Source organism: Solanum verrucosum, unplaced genomic scaffold (assembly GCF_900185275.1).
Source record: "Solanum verrucosum unplaced genomic scaffold, falcon-dt-bn FXZP01000113.1, whole genome shotgun sequence".
Lineage (NCBI taxonomy): Eukaryota > Viridiplantae > Streptophyta > Magnoliopsida > Solanales > Solanaceae > Solanum > Solanum verrucosum.
Genome location: NW_026020105.1, coordinates 1,770,762 through 1,795,797, shown reverse-complemented (window position 1 = coordinate 1,795,797; position 25,036 = coordinate 1,770,762). Strand labels below are relative to the sequence as shown.

The 25,036-nt window shown below is 34.4% G+C and overlaps 4 protein-coding genes across 4 annotated transcripts; all 4 read left to right on the top strand.

Moving 5' to 3' along the window:
• Positions 1 to 286: 286 nt before the first annotated feature.
• On the top strand, positions 287 to 8,458 carry LOC125825209 (toMV susceptible protein tm-1(GCR26)). The gene is made up of 9 exons (XM_049504546.1): positions 287 to 604; positions 1,141 to 1,794; positions 2,895 to 3,101; positions 3,478 to 3,693; positions 3,792 to 4,011; positions 4,619 to 4,866; positions 6,006 to 6,184; positions 6,295 to 6,548; positions 8,006 to 8,458. Exons 1-9 carry the CDS (start codon positions 482 to 484, stop codon positions 8,155 to 8,157), a joined length of 2,253 nt encoding a protein of 750 aa, XP_049360503.1. The 5' UTR covers positions 287 to 481; the 3' UTR covers positions 8,158 to 8,458.
• A 943-nt stretch (positions 8,459 to 9,401) lies between these two features.
• On the top strand, positions 9,402 to 11,195 carry LOC125825211 (protein HYPER-SENSITIVITY-RELATED 4-like). The gene is made up of 2 exons (XM_049504550.1): positions 9,402 to 10,514; positions 10,655 to 11,195. Exons 1-2 carry the CDS (start codon positions 9,495 to 9,497, stop codon positions 11,120 to 11,122), a joined length of 1,488 nt encoding a protein of 495 aa, XP_049360507.1. The 5' UTR covers positions 9,402 to 9,494; the 3' UTR covers positions 11,123 to 11,195.
• A 5,977-nt stretch (positions 11,196 to 17,172) lies between these two features.
• Positions 17,173 to 22,131, top strand: LOC125825222 (thioredoxin domain-containing protein PLP3B). Its single transcript, XM_049504562.1, has 9 exons — positions 17,173 to 17,299; positions 17,396 to 17,518; positions 19,518 to 19,592; positions 19,676 to 19,723; positions 19,826 to 19,968; positions 20,551 to 20,623; positions 20,849 to 20,910; positions 21,475 to 21,572; positions 21,776 to 22,131. Exons 2-9 carry the CDS (start codon positions 17,435 to 17,437, stop codon positions 21,877 to 21,879), a joined length of 687 nt encoding a protein of 228 aa, XP_049360519.1. The 5' UTR covers positions 17,173 to 17,299; positions 17,396 to 17,434; the 3' UTR covers positions 21,880 to 22,131.
• A 706-nt stretch (positions 22,132 to 22,837) lies between these two features.
• Positions 22,838 to 23,233, top strand: LOC125825185 (bZIP transcription factor 11-like). Its single transcript, XM_049504518.1, has one exon. The coding sequence runs from the start codon at positions 22,838 to 22,840 to the stop codon at positions 23,231 to 23,233; it is 396 nt and encodes a 131-aa protein (XP_049360475.1).
• The last annotated feature ends 1,803 nt before the right edge of the window (positions 23,234 to 25,036 follow it).

Sequence of the window (25,036 nt, the reverse complement as noted above, 5' to 3'; positions counted from 1 at the left end):
ATGTGACATTTAAAGAAATGGAAAATGACCTGGATATGTCCAACAGGCCAACTAACACTCATAAGGAGATATTTAGATGAAAAGTTGGATGGCGAGGGCACGAGTAAGCCAAACTTTAAACGGAGAGTATATCTAAACCTTTTCGAATAATTTAGAGGAATAAGATTCATTTATAGTGGGGAGCTCTCGGATAAAAGTTGGTCATCTTTGTCGCCATTAGCCACACCAAAAAGGCAAACTAATCAACCACTTTTTTATTCAATATTTGCTCCATCGGAATAAAAGAAAAAATAAATGAAACCTCTTCTCTCGACGGTTGTTGCCGCCTCTCTGTCCAACCGTTGCCGGTGATCTTTCATCGTCGAGATTCCAGAAGCTAACAACTTTCGATTCTTCTCTCCATCCTCACACTGAGATAAAATCTACCGTCCATTTTGAAATCTCAATTGTAACACGAATTATAGCATTTCGTTTGAGGAAAATGGCAACTGCACCTCGAGTTTTCTGTATCGGAACAGCTGATACAAAATTTGACGAGCTTCGTTTCCTCTCCGAATATGTGAGATCCAGTCTTAACAGCTTCTCCAATAAATCCTCATTCAAGGTTTGTTAAATACTATACATTACCTTTTTCGCTTTCGCTTCTTTGTAAATTGCTGAAAAATCGACTGACATTTAATTACGAATTTGATATTGTTCACAATGTAAATTAAAATGTTAGTACGAGACGTCGTAGCTTCTGAACTGCAAAAGAATATATATGCTGTTTTCAGTTGTTGAAACATTGACGAGAAGTATTTAAGTTGTAAACGTAAAAATAACTTTACAGTTCCGGCAGATACTTACCGTGTTGTAGGCAGTTACTTGAGAACTATTGATCATGAAGTCAACTAAAATTTGTACTATTTGCAGAAGTATACAGTAAGTTAGATCGTAAGTGGAATACTTTGCTGTAGAACATTTTTTATTCTTTTGACTTATGTTGCTCGGACTCTTCAAATATGCTGCTAGGTGCTTGTCGGATCCTTATCCTTTGGAGGATTCGATGCATGTGTGGCAACAATTTTGGAGAGTCTGAGCAACTTAGCCTTTGATCGATATCAACCTTATATTCTTATACCTATACTTGGTGATTTATAGGTAGGAGTGACAATTGTTGATGTCTCAACCAGCCTGAAGGAGACAAATAGTTGTGCTGATTTTGATTTTGTACCGAGGAAGGATGTGCTGTCATGCTATGCACGAGGGGGAGAATCTGCGGTCCAGCTTTCAGAGGATAGAGGCCAAGCTATTGCAATCATGAATAAAGCTCTTGAAACTTTCCTAAGTAAAGCTAATGGTGAACAGATTCTTGCTGGAGTAATTGGCCTTGGGGGTAGTGGAGGAACATCTCTATTGTCATCTGCCTTCCGATCTCTTCCAATTGGGATCCCAAAAGTTATAATATCTACAGTTGCCAGTGGTCAAACTGAATCTTATATTGGAACATCGGACTTGGTATTGTTTCCTTCAGTTGTAGATATTTGTGGGATTAATAGTGTTAGTAAGGTTGTTCTATCTAATGCGGGTGCGGCATTTGCTGGAATGGTGGTTGGAAGGCTTGAAAGTTCAAAAGAGCATAGTATCCCTACTGGAAAGTTTACAATTGGTGTAACTATGTTTGGGGTTACGACTCCTTGTGTTAATGCTGTCAAAGAAAGATTAGCGAAAGAAGGATATGAGATTTTGGTTTTCCACGCTACGGGTGTCGGGGGCAGGGCAATGGAGGATCTTGTTAGAGGAGGTTTTATTCAGGTAATCGTGTTGCTCTATGACTACAAATGGTTTCAGTGGTATATAAATAGGCAAGGTATTGATATTTCCTATTTTCAGCTTATAGTGAGCTTTGAAGTCCTAAAATTGAAACTTCTATGGACCAATAAATCCTCTGTTCATAACAATCCTAAAAGTACTAAAATCTCTTTACATTATGTAGTATTTTGTTTCAAGTCCCTGTTTCGTTATTGGGCCATTTGACATCTTATAATGTAAAAATACCATCTGATTTTATCATAACAATTTGTTTTATTTAATTATATAAGTAAGAACAATGATGATGCTAATGGTAATAGTAGTGACAAGCTAAGCAATTTTGGTTAGTCATTCTCTTGGACGTTCATGTATTGCTTTGAATGGGTTAAATTCTTCTTTAATAGTTAATTATAACATAGAATTTTTTCCCATGTATATATAGTAATTCATATTTACTTTTCTAATTCCATGAGCTTATTCTTCATTTCAAATCCAGAGTATTACATTTTTAACCGTTAAACCAGTGCAAATATGTTTATTTTTTATCTTCATTCCAATTTGTTGTTGTTGTCGTCACCGTCTTCGTTATTATGATTATGGTAAACTAATTCATATTTGTTAGCCTTCGCATATTATCTAAATGAGATTGGATAATAAGAATAGATGCTTTCAATATATAAAACTATATAAAATTATGATCCTTATTATTATTCTAACTATTGTTTCGTTACTTTTAAATGGTTATACATCTTATTCATAATTAATTGAGCTAGAGTAGACTTGGAATATACTATTATGCTATTAGCATTCAGGAACTATAAGGAAATAGTATGAGAAGTAGGATTTAATGGTCTCTAAAACTTTTCCTAGGTTTACAGTCTATTACAAAGGAAATAGGAATCATTTGTATGATGCATTGTTAGTTCATTGCAATTGATCCTTTAAAACTACTGGTAGAACCATGTAAATTCATTTCTAAGAAGGTAGAGACATGCAGTTTGTTCACTGAAATGGCTTGTCAAACATCTTACTGCTGTCTGAAGTATTACATTATCTCTTTCTGGAAAGCTATTAATATCCATCTGTTACTAAACTTATTTTAGGGTGTGTTGGATATTACGACAACTGAGGTTGCAGATTACGTAGTTGGAGGTGTTATGGCATGTGATAGTTCCCGATTTGATGCAATATTAGAGAAGAAGATTCCTTTGGTTCTGAGTGTGGGAGCATTGGATATGGTGAATTTTGGTCCTAAAACTACCATACCTCCTGAGTTTCAGCAAAGAAAGATTCATGAACATAATGAGCAGGTGATTCATCTTTTAATTTTGCTCCTTGTTTGTCTCTAAGTGAATTCCATAAGATATTGAGCAGTAGTATTATCTAAAAGATAATGTTGGAACACTTACCATTCACAGTTTGACAATTATGTGGTCGTGAAAAGAAGTAGCGTGTTTGATGTCATCTTGCACAACTTAGAACAAGTAGAGATAGCTAGCCATTCGAAAACCATCTCAGGACGTCATGCTGTTGTCATCATAAGGAGATATTTTACCATACTTTTGGAAAATTATTGAATTGTGTCGTGACTGCACAATTAAGCATATGGGTTTCAATTTGATAAACTATCAAATAAGTATTTGAGGTGTGCCTTTTGAGTTAAATTAATGGAATGCTATGTTACAGGTTTCCCTAATGCGTACTACAGTAGGTGAAAATAAGAAATTTGCTGCATTTATAGCAAAAAAGTTGAACAAGGCATCATCAAGTGTATGTGTTTGCTTGCCAGAGAAAGGTGTGTCTACATTGGATGCACCGGGTAAAGACTTTTATGATCCTGAGGCAACTAGTTGTCTTACACATGAGCTACAGATGCTTCTTGAAAATAATGAACGCTGTCAGGTACCACAATTATTTGTAAGGAAGAGGATGGCAGCTTATGATGTTACATTCCACTGCAAAACTCAACTCAGATAATTGAAATGTTTGTTCACTGATAGGTTAAGGTCTTTCCTTACCATATCAATGATGTGGAGTTTGCAAATGCTTTAGTTGATTCATTCTTGGAAATCTGTCCGAAATCTAGACACGTTGAATGTCAGCCAGCTGAGTCCAAATCTATCCAAGACATTCAGAATGATAATGCTGTTCTTCAGAAATATCCCTCATGCAACGGAAAAAACTTCTCTCGCCTGAATGACTTTCCAAATGCAAAACCAGGTGACAATTCTTCCTAAATATCAAGGCTGATAATTGCCATCCTAATGACATGGCAAATAAGCTTCTAGAAAATTACTGAACAGTTTCCATTATATGATTACTGCTAGTGAATCCAGGTTTCTTTTAATTTATTTACCAGTTCCCGCAGTAGTGATGGGCTGTTCACAATATTTTCTAGGTCTAACACAAAGCTTTCTTCTTATCTTTGCCAAAGCTCATGCACTTCCTATCTTTGACGCCTACATTGATTTAAGATGATAAGTGAAATAAAAGGCATATATGTAAACCTTAGCTTGCCATAGAAGCCAACAAAATGAAAGATGATGAGAGTGCTTTATAATTTCTTATATGGTTGATCTTATCTCAAAGATTATCGTTTTACCGATAGGTTGCTGGTTATGGGCTAGCTTGAAATGCCATATGATGGATTCTTGTCCTTCATTGTCATCATAATTATCTTGACTATTGTTTTGAGAATGTCTTGGAAATGGCATATACTGGCTCATCAACAGGGAAATGAATCTAACAGCTTCTCAGTTAATGGTTTTTCTTTTCTTCTTTTAATTTGTATGAAGACTTGATGAGAAGCCTAATCTTCCTTGAGCAGAAACTTTGCAGAAAAGAATTGTGATACTGCAGAAATTGAAAGATCAAATAAGTAAGGGCAAGCCTATTATTGGGGCTGGTGCTGGTACAGGTATTTCTGCTAAGTTTGAGGAAGCTGGTGGTGTAGATTTGATTGTCTTGTACAACTCAGGGCGCTTTAGGATGGCAGGAAGGGGATCCTTATCTGGTCTATTGCCCTTTGCTGATGCAAATGCCATTGTACTTGAGATGGCCAACGAAGTATTGCCTGTAAGTCCTACTTGTTATGTGTTTCTTTAGCTCTTCCGAAAACCTTATAGACTTTTAGGCTCAGCTTCATCTCATTTATTCTTTGATTTTAGCTTGGGTTGGACTTGCACACAACTTTACTGTTCAAGTTAATACAACCTGCTGTCAAGCAAGTTCATGTTCGATTCAAAGGCTTAACAAATTGATAAAGCCCTACTTGACTCAACATGAACAAAGCACTAAGAACTACGAGCAGTTTGAAATTTCTACTGACAAGGAAACAAAGAATACAGATCACTAAACCAAGACAGCCCTGCTCCCTGTACATAGACTAGAAGTAACCTCCAGTTGACATTCATAGTCGGATACATTAAAGCTGATCCATATCATTTCTATGATTCTTGTCAGTACCTCTTTCTTGGAGTAGAAATCTCAGTGTTGCCTCAAAAAGATACTCTCAGGAAATCCCAGCCAAATTTTCAGTAAACTGTGGACACATCACTCCAGTGGTTGGTTAAAGATGAAAACAAATGTAGATAGAATGGCAACAAACTTCAATCCAGCTTGGGCTTTCAGCAGCTTCTATAGTGTCAATTTCAATCCTTCCTTAGTCTTAATCCAATTACATAGTTGGACTTCTCACACTTACTGAATTAGATGAGAAGCTACATAGTTGAGATGTCGGATTACATATTTAGAAAAATTAGAGGTTTAACTTTGTTGTGTAGAAGAATGACTAAACCCTACAGACCATATAATGGCTGGTCATCCGTAATTGTGAACTTTACTTTCTGCATTTGTCATAGGACAAAAATGCTCACAAGTTCAGGTATGGAACTTAAGTTATTTTCAATTTTCTTCAAAATCTCGAAGGTGGATTACAATATATTTACATAATTTTTCAGCATGTATTATACTTTTTCCATATGAGTTCTGTTGCAAATAGTAACCATGATTGAGGTTTCTCATTATGTCCTTCATAGGGTGGTCCATTATCTTAGAAAGTTTCTGAGTGATGACAAAACTTTTACTGATAGCTCATTGAGATGTTTTGTCCATTTCTTATTTGAAAAGGAAGATTCTGTTTCTTTCTCCTTCCTCAGATATATTCTTACCTTCCAGAATGGTGGCTTAGTTTCTATCGACATTGAAATCTTCAGGTCGTTAAGGAAGTGGCAGTTCTTGCCGGAGTTTGTGCTACTGATCCTTTCCGCAGGATGGATAACTTCCTGAAGCAGTTGGAATCTGTTGGATTCTGTGGGGTGCAAAACTTTCCAACTGTTGGTCTGTTTGATGGTAACTTTAGACAAAATTTGGAAGAGACTGGAATGGGTTATGGGTATGTCTACAGTAGATATGTTTTAGTAAGACTAAACTTATATCCTTCTAATTGTAAGAAGACGGTTTCTTAAAGACGAACAAGATGATGATATCTTACTTTATATTCAGCTTGGAGGTTGAGATGATTGCAGCAGCTCACAGGATGGGCCTTTTGACAACCCCATATGCTTTCTGCCCAGATGAAGCCGTTGCTATGGCAGAAGCTGGTGCCGACATCATAGTGGCCCATATGGGGCTTACAACATCTGGTTCAATTGGTGCAAAAACAGCTGTCTCATTGGAGGAAAGTGTAACTTGTGTCCAAGCTATTGCAGATGCTACTCATAGGATAAATCCTGATGCAATTGTGCTCTGCCATGGAGGTAATCCACGAAACCTAAAGTAACTAGAAAATTGTAAGGCAAAAAAAAAAAAAACGAAAGAAAATGACTGGGTCAAGTCTTTGTTGTTAATGTAGCCAACTAAAGCAAACTCTCTGCCAAATTCCGGGTTCAGCTAAAATAATTTGACAACTAAGCAGTACTCTGATGGTGCACACTGTACCAAATGAGTTCACTGGCTTCATTAATTTTGTAGTTATTTTGTCTTAATTCCTTGGCGTGTAAAGAATAAGTTAGGTAGATTACTGAAAGCTTAAGTATGTGTGTGAGCTGCTTCTCATAGCCCTTGCGCGGATTCTCATATGATGTTATTATTTTCAATGTCCTACCCCAATGTTTATGGGTATAAATCCTAAGGTAGTTGCCTAATTTATATTACACCATTTAGTTAGTGCACTAGTACGAATTATATATGTGGTAATATATATGAACCTAGAGACTCTAACAAAAGAAACATTTTGTCAAGTGGTGAAGATTGATATTCTACTTTCTTGAATGATTCATGTGTGTGTAGCAGTCCACATAGCTTTACCATTGATTCCCCGCAGTTTCTCCATTGTCTCATAAATCATGACCAGGAAAACAAATGCTGGTTGAAACTTTTGGATTTACAGTTGCATTTTTATTGTTTATTTCCCTTAAAATTTGTACATAACATATTTCCTACGACATTTTCTGTTTATCTTCCATGATAACTGTGTGAGTAGACATTTGTTTTTTTAGAGGTATGTTGATGTTAAGTTCTTGGTACTCCTTTGAATTTGTGCTTTTCTGGGTCCTGATATGTACATTCAAATTCTTTATGAAACAATGAGTGTGTTTTTATTTGCTTTCTTCTTTTTTTTGAGATAAGGGTAACTTATGTTTTTATTTGCTTTCTTATAACTAGAAAATTGTATGATTTAAATATTTATTTTGCTTTCCCTAGCAAGAGAAAATATTGTTTTATGATGGATGACATTATGACAATAGATATTTACGGCGTAATTTTCACTCTAAATGAAGTCCGATCTAATTCAGGCAATGAATGAGGCTGTTCTCTTTTGTTGCATCTTTTTCTCTTTTTTTTTAGTATATCCATGACATTTTTTTTTCTAACATTATATAGTTGCTTCTTAAATAGATAATGCCAGTTACTATCATTTTGTAACCCAACATTCTTCTTGACATTTAAACATTGTTCAAAAGCAATAATGTTCTTTTTCTGACAGACAATCCACGAAGTCTAATTTGGAACAAAATTTTAAGTTGTCAAACAAATACTTGTTGTTATAATTTTTCATTTATCTGAGTAAGATAACATTGGAGGAAGTTTATTTTCTGCTTGACATGTTTTTTGTATCGTCAATTCTTTAGTCTTTATTATGACGACACGTTCTTTTCTTCTCCTCGTGATTTATTTATGTCGCTAAAGCAAAGAATCTTTGCTCTATTTGCAGGCCCTATATCTTCCCCTGAAGAAGCAGCATATGTACTGAAGAGAACCAGAGGAGTTCATGGATTTTATGGCGCTTCAAGCATGGAAAGACTACCAGTTGAGCAAGCTATAACTGCAACTGTCCAGCAGTACAAGTCTATTTCTATGGAGTGAGATGCAGTGGATTTAGGTTCTTTAAATGTCCGAACCTATATGTATGATCTTCACCTCTTTCTTTATATATTACTCTCGGTCTCTTGACTTTTGAAAGAAATTTATAGTAACCTGAGATTGATGATGCATACAATAGGCCCTTGGGGTCGCGCCCTTCCCCGGACCCTTGGCATAGCGGGAGCTTTAGTGCACCAAGCTGCCCCTCTCCCTCTGAGATTAATGATGCAGATCATAAGCATTAGCTCTTTTTTGTTTGAATGTTGTGTTAATATGCCAATGAAGCTTTCTCCAATTATTTTTTACACATTCACCAGGGCAAATTATCTTTCTTTATATTCAAGTTCTTATTAATCTTCAGACAAAGGGAAGTACACATGGATGGACAGATAGTTATTCTGATCATGTCCCGGGCTCCTCTGTACTCATCTAGCAACTTGAAACACTACAGCACTGCAGCTGCAGTTGTTATCTGTCCATATGATATCAATTTCAACAAGTTATCCATGATCTTTTTGTAACCTTTTACATTGGTTGAATGTGACTCCCTCTGCAGCATGGACTGCATGAAGTTTCGCTATGTTCATTTCCATTGAGCAACGTATAATTATCCTCCCTCTTCCATAATAATAATAAAAAATTCAGTTTTAGTATGTTTTCATGGTAGATGGGAAATTCTCCTACATCTTCCAACACATCGGAGCACCCTTGGCCTTCCGGCTTCAAATACTTACAATTTCTAAGTTTGTCACCGATTTAGTGTTCAGCATGCAGTAGTCAACTCTACCTTCGGGTACCAGATGTAGTGTTGCGGCACTAGGTCCGTGATCATCTGAACCCTATTTCATGTGTACAAAATTCACTTAAGTTGCAACAAATAGTATGTACCTACCCATAATATACTTTAAAGGTTGAACCTATAGCTATTAAATTATAAATCCGCCTCTTGCTATAGTCTGGTATCTTATCCTGACTTGAAATGGTGGACGGTGGCAGAAACTTCGCTGCAGCTTCTCATTTTTCTTATGTTAAAATGGCTATACTCGAGTTGGCATATTGGAAAACTTCCTTATTAAAATGTGAATGGGGATATGTAGAATCTTCAAAGTCCACCCAGTCTAAGCAATAACACTTGCTCTCCACGGTTCCAAAAGTCTTCACACGTTCTGTTTTTTTCACATCTTTTGTTTTTTTAAAATTTTTTTTTTATAAATTAACACTTCCCCTTTAGCCATTGCTTACATCCCATCAAACCAGCTTTCCCTCTCCTGCACCCTCAACGTCAATAACAAAATCTTGAATATCCTGAGCCACAGAGTGACACGTTCCTCTTTGGGAACATGTCTTCTTCTGCAGAATCGAAAATGGCACTTGCCAAGACCGTCTTATCTACAGTAGGCTCTGTTGCTGCAACAACCATGGTTGTTCGGACCGTTGCAAATGAGTTGCTGCCGCCAGAATTGTATGATTATCTCTTCTTTGGCCTCAAAAACCTCTTCAGCAGGTTCTCAAATCAGCTAACAATGGTAATTGACGAATTTGATGGCTTGGTCAACAATGAAATCTACGAAGCAGCTGAAATGTACTTGGGTAACAAGTTGTCAACCAACACCAGGCGAGTCAAAATCAGCAAGCCTGAGAAGGAGAAACAATTCAACATAACATTGGAACGCGACGAGGAGGTGACAGATGTTTACAGTGGGCAGAAATTCCAGTGGGTTTGGCTTAGCAAAAAAGTAGAGTCCAAAGACTTTTATAATCCCAGAAGCATGAATTCCACTTTAAGATCTGAGGTCAGATCCTTTGAGCTCACATTTCACAAGAAAAACAAGGACCTTGTCCTTAATTCATACTTGCCTTACATCATAGAAGAAGCAAAACTGAAAAAACTTGAGAACAGGGCAATCAAGATTCACACTGTGGATTACCAAAGCATTTATAATTTACATGATATATGGGAGGCGATTAATCTTGATCACCCGGCAACTTTTGAGACTCTGGCAATGGACTCAGAGCTGAAAGACAAAATTGTAAAGGATTTAGACAGATTTGTGAAGAGAAAAGATTATTATAGGAAAGTAGGCAAAGCGTGGAAAAGAGGGTACTTGATGTATGGCCCTCCAGGGACAGGAAAATCCAGTTTGGTTGCCGCCATGGCTAATTATTTGAACTTTGATATATATGATTTGGAGTTGACTGAGGTGATGAGAAACTCTGATTTAAGACGGCTGCTTGTGGCCACGGCTAACAAGTCCATCTTGGTGGTCGAAGACATTGACTGTACCATTGATTTGCAAAATAATTTGGCTAATCGAACAAATGATTCTCCTCCAGATGGTTCTAATCAACAAGAAACCAAGGTAAGTCCCTTTGATTTTAGCTTGTTTTTCCTTGTCTTACTTTAAAAGCATTTCTTCCAGCCTATTAAGCTTTGAGGAAACAAGTGTACTGCAAGAAATAGAATGAAGAATGTCTGTTTTCTGTTTTTTTACCATTGCAGGTGACATTATCTGGTTTGTTGAATTTCATCGATGGATTATGGTCGAGCTGTGGTGACGAAAGGATCATAATTTTCACAACAAATCACATAGAAAAGCTTGACCCTGCATTGTTAAGGCCTGGCAGGATGGACATGCACATTCACTTGTCATATTGCACTCCCAGTGGCTTCAGGCTTCTTGCTGCTAATTACCTGGAAACTAGAGAGCACAAATTGTTCAAACAAATTGAAGAGCTCATAGAAACTGCAATGGTGACGCCAGCCGAAGTGGCTGAGCAGCTGTTGAAGGAAGATGAGGTTGATGTTTCACTTAATGGCTTAATTAGTTTTCTACACGTAAAGATTAAGGAAAAGGAAGAAGCCAAGTCTAAGAAAGTAGAGGCAACAGAATTGGAGACAAATCAGAAGAAGGAAAGTGATGAAAAAGGAATTGAAGAGAACTTAGAAGAAAAAAAGATTACTAAATAAGGACGTTAAAGCCACAAAGAGAGTTGGCTCTACCTAACATGTCACTGTTTGGATAATACGTAGCAAGATTTTGTTCGATTAACATTACTATTTAAATTCAAAATTTAATAACACTTATATAAGCAACAAAAAAAAAATGCAATTCTAAATGCAGGTTTCTGGTTTTCTTAGTTGTAACCTTTCATTTAGAAGTCGATTTTTAATTAGATTAGTTGTTTTCACCATTATATATTATAGGAAAAACTATATAATTAGACACATTTCACTACCATATATACTATTATTACATATACTTTCAAAATGTTATGTATCTTACCACTAATTAAGAGTTTCATATGTATCTTACACTTAGATACATGTATTTTTGCTATCAGATACACAAAAATAGGGATAGAGGCGAGTGAGATTGGGGAGGGAGGCGAGCGAGATTTGTTTGTATCTCAGATACATGTGAATCACACTAGATACACACTAGATACATATATTCGTATGTATCTAGAGTAATTCGCATATGAGATACCAGTTACATGAGAGAGTGGCGAGCGAGATTTGCTATATATCCCAAATACATGCGAATCCACTTTGATACAATGTATCTAAAACAAATTACACCTAAATTTGACCTCATGTATCTGAAATACATGTATTTGAACGTATATGAAAACACCAAAATTTAGTAAGATACGTAATATTGCAACGTAGTGTATATCTAAGTAATTCGATCCTAAATTAGTGAGGTTTTTATTTAACTTGGGGCAAAGATAATTTTTAATGATTAATGAAGTCTATGGCTGTGCATCACCATGTCGATTCTCTCATAACATGAAATAAGAAAACTGACAGTTATGAAGGGTGTGTTTGGTATGAAGGAAAATGTTTTCCTAGAAAATGTTTTCCTGAAAAACAAGTTGATTTTTGACTTATTTTCTCATGTTTGGTTGGTGAGTAGAAAATATTTTCTGGAAAAAAACTTTAGTGTTTGATTTATGAATGATTTTTTTTTTTGAGAAATATCTTTTATTTTTACTAGGGTAAAAAAAATAATTTTGAAATTGAAAATATTTTTTAAAAACAAACTTAAATTTTTTTTGGGGTTGGGGTGGGGGTGTGTGGTAGGGGGTGGGTTGAGGGTAGGGGTGAAAAATTGAATTTTTGAAGTTGAAAATATTTTTTAAAAACAAACTTAATTTTTTTTTTGGGGGTTGGGGGCTGGTAGGGGTTGGGTGGGGTGGGGGGCTGGGGGGATCGAGGGTAGGGGTGAAAAAATGAAATTTTGAAATTGAAAATATTTTTTAAAAACAAACTTAATTTTTTTTTTTTTGGGGGGGGGGGCCTGGTAGGGCGTGGGTGGGTGGGGGGTCGAGGGTAGGGGTGAAAAAATAAAATTTTGAAGTAGAACATATTTTTTAAAAACAAACTCAATTTTTTTTTTTTGGGGGGGGGGGGGGGGGGGGGGGGCAGGCCGGGGAGGGGGCGTGGGTGATCGAGGATCGGGATGAAAAAATAAAAAATTGAAGTTGATTATACGTAATCAAACACTAAATAAGTAATTTTGGAGAGATCATGCTTTCTAAATAAGTAATTGCTTGTTGAAGGCACGGGACCATATGCAGCCTAATCCAAATGGTCCTTTGGATGTCCTAAGTGGATGGTGTTCATAGCTGAGTAGTAGTTCACCATCGTCAAACATATGTAGCGGTCTTTTTAAAGTCATACCTATCTCTTGTATAGTATACAATTGAATCCAAGATTCCTCGATACCATACTCCTTCATTACCCATAACTTACAAGTAGGCTCCTCGAAAAAAAAATGAGCATAATAAAAGCAAAACATTTCTCTTAATACTGCAACTCCATATTTGCAAATCTAATCATCAAACATTTTTCTCATTGCTCTAGCAATTGTATCTTTCCGCACACCTCATTTGAAATACTAAGTGAAACTACACAAGGTTTATTGTGGAAACCGACCCAATGAAATGCTCCATATATAAATGCAAAAGGATCATGAGTAATTCTATACATAGGAAGTGAGTCAATTCCTATGTAAGCACGGTGAAACTTAAGGATCTTGTAGTCATCATTAGTTGTGTCATATTCCAATCCGAAAGTAGGCAACCCTTTTTTAGTTTTTGAATATGGAAGTTCTATTGATTCTCTCGTGGAAGGGTTCAAAGCAAAAGATATCCATCAATTAAGAGAAGAACCAACCCATTACAAGAACAACACACTTTGAACACTTTTTTTATGAGCACTTTTTTGTACCTTGATGGTTCATGGTTTCCAGGACAAACAAGTTCTTCTACGTCCTCAACTAGTTGAGCCGATTAAAAAGGAGAACAATACAAACTAGTATGAAATTTATTTGTATCATTGTAGCACCCAGAGGCGAACCCAGAATTTAAAGTTACCGCACAAGGGGTTAACCGTTGAGAGAAGGCTGATTTTTGAAGGCAAAAAAAATGACAATACTCTCAGAGATTCAAACTCAAGACATTGAGCTCTAATGGTCATCCTCTGACCAACCGCACTAAGATCATTTTTGTTTATTTAGGTGCATATTTAAATATATTATCTTTTTATAGATTATATATATATATATATATATATATATATATATATATATATAAAAAAAAAAAAATTAAAAATTGTCGGGTGCACGTGCAACCTCACGTATGAATGTGGGTCCACCGCTGGTAGCACCATTGGCCAAGAAGAATCTTTTTGAAATTCATCGCATGTCTTTGATTTTTCATCTTAAAGTAAGGTTTGCAGATTATTGTCTTCCATAATTTTGAAACACATTTAAATCGCAGAATAGACCGTACAGATCAGATATAATAATTTCATCTTGGAAGTGAATTGTCATGGCCTAGATAAGACAAGGGTTTGAGATGTTAACTCTTTCAATCTAACAACAAAACCCGATCAAATTAAGCTCAAGTGAAATCAAAGCAAACTTACCTGATGATGATCATCATCCATCAGCTTTCTTTTCTTTGTCTGACTTTCCTCGGCAAATTCAAAATTGTATTTACGCCCAATTTTGAACCATAGCTCTAATACTGGTATCGGACACAGAATGGAAAATCAAAAAAATAGATAAAAACATCTACCTTTGCAGATTTGAACATACTTCTTCTTTCTCTGTGGCATCGTTGGAGCTTCGAGATTCGGGCTGCTAATTTAATAAAGCTCCACAGTTAACTTAGTAGCCTCCACTTTCAAGGCCAAAATTGTGAGTGAGCAAAAAGATAGGAACTCTATATATTATCGGCAAAATTTTCTGGTGGAGACACAAAAAAGTAGTGTAATCTACCTATAATAACAAATTAACAATGATATTTAGTTTATCAAAAATACCCCCTTTTTTTATGGGATAAGCCACATAGTCCTTGTATTATGATCGAAATCTTAACTAAACTAAGATTTTATTACTATGAACTCATTTTTTTTTTATAATTTTGTATATTTTTTTGGCTTACGTGGCATCCAAACATTTCTCACGCAAATCAACTGCATGGAGTCATGGAATGTGCCACGTAAATCAAAAGACATACAAAATTATAAAAAAATGAATTCGGAGTAATAAGACTTTAGTTTAATTAAAGCGTGTCTGAAATTTTGATCATAATCTAGGGAGGTACTTGTGTCTTATTTTATTTTTTTATACCAAAATTGTCGGAATAGTGTAATGCATTGGGTCCTCCAGCTATTTAATCCCTAAATCAAAGCAAAAAAAAATAGAGAAAATGTTACAAATAGTCCCTTGTCTAGAGTTTTCAGTATTTAAAAATTTGTCATGTTTGATTATTTTAATATACATTTACTGATTTAAGTATTTAAGTATTTAAAAATTTATTAGATTTAGTCTCTTTCTATTTTTATACAATATCTTCGACTAATATTAGTGAAATCCATGCCTCTATGAAATTATTATTTTTAATTAGTTTTCTCTTTCTGCTACTTTTTCTTCAAATTACTCTTTTGAAAGAAATTCTAAACTCAACAATCCAAAATAAAATTCAAAAAGAAAGAAGACAAAAGTCCTAATTCCTTCTCTCACTTTGGAATTTTTTTTTCCGTATTTTCTTATGATGACCTGGTCGAGAGAGTACGATACATCGGTGTAAAAGATTTCCTTTTCTGTGAGCTTGGTTTACTTGACCGAAGGGTGCTTCTGTTTACTCAGACGCCTCTTTCTTATCGAAGACTCTGGTTTTATTCAATGAAGAATAAAACGAAGCATATTATTGATGCTAATGACTTGAATATGATATCTTCCCTTCTCTAGCATAATAGTGCATTTCACAACAAGCCGTCATATAATTAGTTTTTCCTATTAAACTTGATTATATGATCTTTATTTTCAGGTTGAGTTTCATCATATATGACTTATGAACTTTTGAGCTTTCATTTCATCCCCCAGTGTGCTTCACACCCTTCATCTTATTAAGACCTTAGTCTCTGAATATGCAAGATTCAGTAGAATTAATATTAATGGTATATCACTGATTAGAATGATCTCACAATATTGTGTTTCTCCTCATGGATCGGAATTTATCGTTATATATAATAACAAGCTTGTACTCTATCAATAATATTGGTACTATCACAATTTATCAAAAAAAAAAAAAAAAAAATTCTCAAAATAAGTAATTGATATAATAAATCAATTTCACTTTTTCACTAGTTGAAATTAAAACAATAAACTCAACCTCCAAAGTAGAATCAATAATAATAATTTTTTATTTCCAACAAATAGCCTAGTACTTCTACTATATTCGCAATATCATGTCAAGTACAATCAATCACATATCTCATATATTTTTTATTAGGTTAGCAAATTTCTTTTTACTTACCACACCATTTTCATACAATTATATCAAAAGTAATTGCAAGACTCAACAATCAACAAATTGTATTTCACAATTTTTCCAATATAATGTGACTTGTCAAAAAAGATAGAATGATGAATTTTTCCTTATAATGAATGATGAATAGAAAGAATATAAAATAGTAAATTGATTAAATAAATTATCTAAGAGTTACGTAAGTTATAAGACATGATAAAGTAAAATAATGAACAAATAAAAAAATTAGAAGTTATAAAAGTTATTGGAGAAATTATCGTCATATTCAATCAGTAACTCATGCAACTAGGCATAAAATGTCACGCATTATGTGAGTAATTAGGCTCATAATGTCCCACGAACAAACTGATATGCAACACACAATTTGGTTAACATCACTGAGAAATACTAATATTAAAATATTTATCTTTCACATCAAACGATCACTCAAAATGCTACTCTAACAAAGTGTAAAATAAAATATTTCAAATAAATCTTTCATTTTTATTTAGATAACTAAAATATCACCCAGAATTTATATTATAAATACAAGTATTTCTACATACAATATAAGTTTAAAAGTGTAATTATAACTGAAAAAAGATAATTCTCTCCATCTATGTATTTTGTCAAACACATTTACATTAAAAAAAAAAAGAAGAAGAAAGAAATAGTATAAATTTAACTAAAAAATAAATAACAACACCACTCGATTAATATATATATATATATATATATATATATATATATATATATATATATATTCCTTTTTGAATTATATAATTAATTTTTTATTTTTAAAAAAAGGTAGGAATTCAACATACATGTAAAATAAAGTTACTTTTTAATTTATGTTTCCATAGCATTGGTTAAAACATTGTAATAATTATTGTCTTTGTCTTAATTTATGTGAAGCATTTTATTTTTTTTAGAATGAAACAATTTAAATTTGACAAAAAATTTGCCCATATAATTTTCAAAGTTTTTAAAATGAAATTTATATATGTATAGGCTATGTAAAAAGTATTTACTACAAGTCACAAGAGTTAACAATTCAAAATATTTGAATGATATATAAAAAATTTATGATTAAGAAACTTATTTGAATTTCAAAATATTATATTGACACACAGAGAGTATTTAATTTAGTTAAAAAAAATTCCTAATCAAATCTTTTTCAACCCCATTAAAAAAAAGTTCAATCTTTACCTCATCAATAGTTCAAATCTTTACACTTTTCCCCATCCTCTTCTCCTGTATTTCTCTGTTCATCTTCCTCCAACAATCCCAGATTCGTTCAATCTGAAATCCGCGCCTTTCACAGGTTTTTCACTACAGAAAACGTTGATCCACTGATTTCAATTGCTATTTTTCTGTTTTGTATTCACATTTTTTTTTTGTCTGTTTTGATTGAATTTAGGTTACATTAAATACTATTGAAAGTGGAAAAGGAGAAGGGATGGATCCAGATTCCGTTAAATCGACTCTCTCTAATTTGGCATTTGGAAATGTAATGGCTGCTGCTGCTCGTGATTACCAGAAGGTATTACTTCTTTTCTCATTTGAATCTCTCTTATTTTCTTTCTGTTATTGCTCCATGCCATGAAATTTTTTCACTTATTCGTGGAGTTGAACTCTGAGGCCATAAAATTCCGGAATTCAACTTAAGTTGAACTACAGAATTTTCAAGAATTTGAAGAACAACAAATCATGCCAAACACTTGCAATTTTCAAATATCTTTTTTTTTCTCTTTGAAAATAAAAATGTATTTTTTTCAAATTTCAATGGCCAAATGCATACTATACTGGTAGGTGGATGACAGCACATAAATACTATAATTATAATGAATTTGGATAGTATATGGACCTGAATACAGTACAATAGATACATAGAATTCATATAGTTGATCCCGACTTATTTGGGATCGATACAAAGTTGGTTGATTGAATTTCTCCATGTCTGTTGTTTTTGATGTTCAGTTCAGACTTTTGTTTTAACTTATGTAAATGGTGGTAAAAGAACATCTTTTTTTTTTTTTTTTTGATGACAATGGAAACCCGCAGCCGCTACCTTTGGGTGCGCACAGGGTAAAAACCCCGCTCCTATGCAATAGCTCGCAAACCACATAGGAGAGGTAACCCACACTAGGCAAGCCCGGTGCGACGAGCTCGACCCAGAAGGCAAATCCCTTGCTTTCGCTGGCAAGGGGTTTTGAACTTGAGACCTCCAACATGAAAGTCTCACGCCCAAACCATTGGGCCACCCCGAAGGGTTAAAAGAACATCTTTTGCTGGTCCATCATATAGTTTTGGAGGGCTTGGAACAAATTCATAAAGTCTTTCAGAGTTCAATACAGAGTGTTTGTACAATAAATCATTATGGGGTTTTTTTATATTGGGAACATGAAGTCGATGGAGTCTTGCTTAAGGTGTTACAGTAATCTTTTTCACATGTAGACGAAGGGAACATTTTGCAGAGTACAGTTTGGATTTTAACTTGTAGGAATAGAGTAAAGTTTAGAATTGTAAGTGTCCATGTAGAGCAGAATGGATATAAATGATTCATATAGCCACCTCTACTAGTTTGTAATTGAGGCATAGTTTTTACTGTTGTAAAGTTTGGATTTTTATGTATTCATATAAGACAGGTGAAGTTGTATGTTGTTAAAAGATACAATGAATTCTTAAAATTCTATACTATGTGTTTTCCCTACATTTTTTTTTCTTTTTCTGATTATAATCATAGCTATCTAAGCATTGAAATCAATTCTCTCAGAAGTCAAAAATATGTTATAAATGCAAATAATGCAGATGTTTGTGATGGAGCTTTTAGTAATTTTGTAATTGTGTAGCCAAATCCACATGCACCATTTTTCTATGAGACTAAGATAATTTCTTTTCAACAGAATATGAAAAGAGGTTTCACTATTTCAAAAAAGGAAAATATGGAAGGTTCACTTACTAAATTGTCAAAATCAGTAGTCTTTGCATCCTTCTTAGGTTATTCCTACAATTATTAGAGATTGGAATCTCTTTACATTCATGGCATGATAATGTGGAGTATACATTTCTGTGTATCAAGCTTATCTTCTTTACTTGCCATTGGACATGGAGCTGCCATTTATTTTCTGGTTGGATTAATGATGTCTACTGTCTCAGTATAAACTCATACTTGGATGAGAAATATCGAGAATGATTACTATGTTTATCTGTTTTTTTTTACATCTATTCTCCAAATAGCAACCGTTTAAGATCACTATTCTTGATAAGCTAAGATGGTTTGGGTAGTCATTCAGACATGACCAGCTATGTTGGATGAAAGTTTGGTTAAACTCCAGTAGTTTAAGAAAAGGACCTATCAGTTACGGGGTGTTTTTCAACATTTCAGGGGAGTTAGACCTTTGATGCTACTTGCTATTCCTTTGGGATAACTTATTATTTGAGATTGATTGATAGATCATTGTACTATACCTCAAAAGGTCCAGCAGTTTTAGTTAGCAGTTTTTAACTACAAATCATTTGTATTCAATTTCTCCCTTTAGGAAGTGCTGGCCCAAGAGAAGGTGCAAGCATCATCTTCTGTTAATCAAGACATAGATCTTGATGAACTAATGGATGTAAGTTTGCATACCCTTCAATGTTTCTCCTTCTAGGCACATAATTTGTATGCCTGTTCACTTGCTCATTGTGCTTTTAACAGGATCCTGAGCTGGAAAAGTTGCATGCAGATAGGATTGCCGCTCTCAAGGTCTGTTATTTTGTCTTGCCTGCAGGCCAACGTAGTTAGTTATATCTGGAGGCAAAGTACCTGATTGTTAGACAATTGGTTTCTTTGAACTCTCTTCTGCAGAAAGAAGCAGAGAAGCGACAAGCTTTAAAAAGGCAAGGGCATGGAGAATATAGAGAGATTACTGAAGGAGATTTCTTGGGCGAAGTTACTGGTAGTGAGAAAGTGATTTGTCACTTCTATCATCGAGAGTTCTACCGATGCAAGTAAGGGCTTACTTCATGTTTCAAAGTTCACTGTCCTTCTCCCAGACAAAAGTAAAAGACATAAATTCCAGTTCTTTCTCAATTGCAGTTAATAAGAGGAAAGTTCTTTCTCAATCGCGGTTCCTATTATTCTCTGATGTTATCTGTGTTTGAGAAAGAGAGGGAGAGGGAGAGGGAGAGAGAGAGAAAGAGAGAGAGTTGTATAATTTCCCAGTTTGAAAAATTCTGGTATTTCACATACTGCAAATTTGTAGTTTGAGTTGCTTTGGAGTCAGTAGCGCGCACATCAGTCTTCTAACTTATAATCTGATGCAACAAGCTTGACACTATTCATTAATATCGTTGCTAAATTTGCATCTTGAAGGTACCACTTGTGACTGCTTTACCAAGGTTAACTAGCCATCCAATTTTTTATTGGACGAGTTGTGATAATTCTCTTGCTTGTCTTTGTATTTTGATGCATTGACGCCTCAACATATATTAATCTAGCTATAAATACTTAGAAATGGAAAAAAATAAATAGAATTGTACATATCCACTTGCATGCATACACAAGCATAATGGTCTTTGTTGCTTTTTCAGGATCATGGATAAGCATTTGAAGTCTCTTGCACCAATACATGTTGATACAAAGTTCTTAAAGTTAGATGCTGAGGTCTGTTTTGCTTGAGTTCTTGGACAATTCTTTATCAGATTATACAGTAGAAATAGTCCTGAAATTTTGTGAAGTATCTGCGCCCACCTATGCGTGGAAGTTAACATAGAAAAACAAAAAAACAAAAAAGTCACATAGACTGGCTCTATAACTTTTGGAGGACTGTGCAGATTGGATCTCATTTTCGTGCTAATAACTCATTTTTATTGTATAACCTAATGGCAGAATGCTCCCTTTTTTGTTACAAAGCTGGGAATTAAAACTCTACCATGCATCATCTTTTTCAGGTTAGTGCATCTGCTTTGCACTGCGTTGTTAATTCTCCTATAATATGTCTATGTTTGGGTGGTTCTCTGGTTGCTTTCAAGGCCAAATCAAGAAGATTAAATTAGCTCGTTTCTTCAAGCAATAAGATCGAACCTAAATTGTCCTAATTTATTTGTCTCAACAATATAGATCAAATGATCTGTTAAAACAGGCCCACACACAGGGAAAGTGAAATATCAGTCCGTCATTGTTGTAAGGGAGCTAGCGTGGATTTTCTGAACTTGGTTTCTGCTTGTTTTCTTTTTTTCTTCCAATTTTACTGTGAGTTAGAGGGGGGAGCTACCATGATCTTCACAAACATATACTTTACATGAGGACCTAATGATAACTGCCTGAACAAAACTGTGGTAAAGGGAAGGGAGCAGTCTTATTTATGATTCCAGACCTATTCTTCCAAAATTCGTACACATGCATGTGAATATTAGAATCAATGCATCCGTAGGGGGTTTGGTTAGTTATACTAGCTCTTTCCCAAACGATGTCATTTTCTTTTAATCTACACTTAACAGAATTTTGCTCTTCAGGAATGGAATAGCTTCAGATAGGCTGGTTGGTTTTCAAGATTTGGGAGGAAAAGATGACTTCAGCACAAAGGCTCTGGAGGGTTTTCTGCTAAAGAAAGGTAATGCTTTTTAATTGGATGCATGATCGCTGATAGGCCAATGTATTATCTGTCAATTGATCCGTATTAAATATTGGCGGGTTGGATTTTGTTATCCATTGTTATCCAACCTATTTTTTATACCGACATCCTGCCTGCCCATGTGCCAGCACTGAATTTCTTATACATAGCTTATGGCAATCACTAAACCATCTCTGGTGCAGGAATAATCAAAGAGAACAAGAAAGAAGAAGAGGATGATGATTCATATGATGATAGAAATAGATCAGTGAGATCGTCAATCAATCCTGATTCTGATTCAGATTGATGAGTAATTAGGGGTCATTGGTTTCTTCTAATCAAACGAGTATTCATCGACATCTTCCATTTGCTGAATCTCACAGATTTATCTAATACAATGTCTTTGCATTGTTGAGATGATAACTGCAAAAGATTGAATATTCTGCTTGAAATAGTATGTTGTAGTAGTTTATCTGTTGCTTCTTAGTCCAGTTTTACGGAGAGAAGAAAACAAACTGTATTATTGCAAAGTGGTCTGAATTCTTTCCATTTCTCCCAACAGGCTCTTGAAAGTATGTAGTTGTATCCGAATTCTATTATTGTAAGTTTTTGAGAAAATGAACGAAGAGACGTGGTAGCTTTGCACTTTTCTTTTCACCTTTCTAAAAAGGTCTGATATTATTACAAGTTTAGTGCAAGGAGCTGTCTATCATAAGAATAAGTGCTGTGTATGTAAGTGCATTATCTCATTTTTTGTAATTTTCATATCCAACCCTATCTTTTAAAAAGCTTTACGTAATTTGCTTTTAGATGCTTCACTTTAAATAGTATTTGTTCAAAATTGAGTGTATAAAATGAATATCCAGAATTATACACAAAACCTCTCCCTTCTTCTCTTTTTCATCTTTTATATACTGTGAAACTCTGCTCTGCTTTGTATTCCTTTAAATTTTTTTGATATAAACTAAAGTGTTAATTAGCCTTCTGTCTCTATCTCTGTGTGGATGCATAGCTATAGCCTGTATGTGGTTGTTGATGCATTATGTCTTCAGTAATCAGTGAAGTTCTTCTGTCTGGTTTTATCGTAAACTCAACCCTTCATCGACGTACTCACTTGGTTCAATCCTTCTCTGTTGTCTTCCTTTACTGGTTCTATGTGTTTTCATGAACATAAATTAAACTTCCTTATTAAGTTCTTCAGCTTTAATTAGTTTTATTCTGTTTCTTCAAATGAGTTTTGAATACTGAATGATATATAGAAAGTTATGGCTTCTTCAAATGGAACTTATTCAGGGTTATTAAGGAAGAATGGTACTGAAGATGAAAGAAAACGTAAAAGAATGATATCGAACAGGGAATCAGCAAGAAGATCAAGAATGAAGAAACACAAGTATTTGGATGAGTTATTGGCTCAAATGAATCTACTCAAGGAGGAAAATAATCAAATTGTGATTAACATAAATATGGTTAATCAGCTTTACTTGAACATGGAAGCAGAGAACTCTGTTCTCAAAGCTCAGATGGTTGAGTTAAGTCACAGGCTGCAGAGTGCTGAGGAGATCATTAACTGCAATAATGTTAATGCTGGAGATGATTTCTTGAAAACTTGGGATTTTCTACCATGGGAATCAGAGCGGATAATAACAACATATCCAGTGTAATTTCATAAGTGAGGTCTGGGGAGAATGACGTGTATATAGACCTTACCTTACCTTGAAAGGGAGTGAGGTTGTTTTCGATAAACCTTTCATTTATGTATGATGAACAAATCATTTCTTTTTCCGTACTTAGGTTTTGCTTGCGCAATGTTGTACTATAGTGGCCTTTGACCATTAGAGATCAATATAACTAATCGGATGTGCATAAATTGAAGTATATCATGCTTGAATTATTGGCAAAAATAGTTTTAAATATGATCGAGATATTAATACGAAACAAACTAGACCTGACCTACGACTAAAAAAACATTAGATAATAATTTCAAACGTCACTGGTCATTCAGGTTATCATGAACGGATGAACTTTTATTGTTTTACCCTTCTAGCTTACTATATTTTTCTTCATCTATTTATGCTTGTTCATTATATTTTAAATAAATTTTTATTTTATTTGTTAAAAAAAGAAGAAGGTAATTTTCTATTTTATACATTTGTCAAGTATAAAGAAAGGCAATTTTCAAATGTTGTAATACTATATATGATGTAGTAGATGATATCCACTTAGAGCTATTATTCCATCATATTATTGCGATATCTCATCCATTGGAATAGTGCCACGTAGAGTTTTAGTGGTCCCTTTCCTATCCATTTGTCATAGTTTAGTTTATCATTTTATTAATTAAAATTTAATCAGTCCAAATTCAACTCCTTATTATAATACTAATCAATCAAGTTTTCAACTAAATATAGATAGATATGTCTATTAATTATTAAATAAAATAAAAGGAGACTGATTACTTATCAGTTATCACCCTCAATAGAATGTATGGTCGATGGTTTAGTAACATGTTAGGCAATCTGTGTTTAAAACAGTACTACTAATTTCAACAAACTTTGCAGAAACACGAAGTTACCAAAGTTTAAATGAACCAGTGAAGAACATAAATTAATTAACAAAAACTAAAATCTGTAAAAACAGAATGGAAAGAAGATCAAGCCCACTGAATGCACAATGTCCCCTTAAGGAAATTATTCTCCTCTAGTATCCTAGGTTTGATTTGGAATATGTCCTCCCAGGATAGAATGATCTCAATCACCAGTGTATTGATACCCAAAACTCTGGTGTCAGTGAGCCACTCAACGGCAGTAAAATACACGAATGAAATTTGTGCAGAAGAAGAAGAAGAAATCAAAAATTTTCGTAAGTAAAAAGTCTGAAGAATTACTGGTATTTATAGCCAAGAGGAACTGGTTCCGAAAGGTTGCAACCTTTCAGAATCCACACGACCATTCATGAAAGTTTGCAACCTTTCAAACGGTCATGGCTGTTCATGAAAGTTGCAACCTTTCAGAACAGTCATCTTTAACGGCGGGAAATTCAAATAAAACAGGAAAGTATTTTAAATAAAACGGATCGCGCAGATTCGAGTCGGGTCGAAACGTTTCGGTTAATTAACTAAATAATTGAAACATTTTGGCCATTTAATTTAATTTAATTAATTAAATAAATAAATAACTAAATAATTAATACAAAACTTTGTCCAAAAAATAATATCTCGATCGATCATTTTCCAAAGCCAAAGCCGAGCCGAGGACGACGACGACAGCGCGAGGGGGGTCCCTCTTTCTAACCCTTTTAACAACTAATATAAGTGTTTCTCTATTTAAACACTTTTATTTTTCTTTCCACCACCAATGAGGGAGAAATACCTTTTTACTAAAGCATAAGAGAACTTTTCAAGTTCCTCTCTTTTCATCTTCGCTCCATTTCCCATTAACTCTTGCTATATACCCAACAATCCCCCA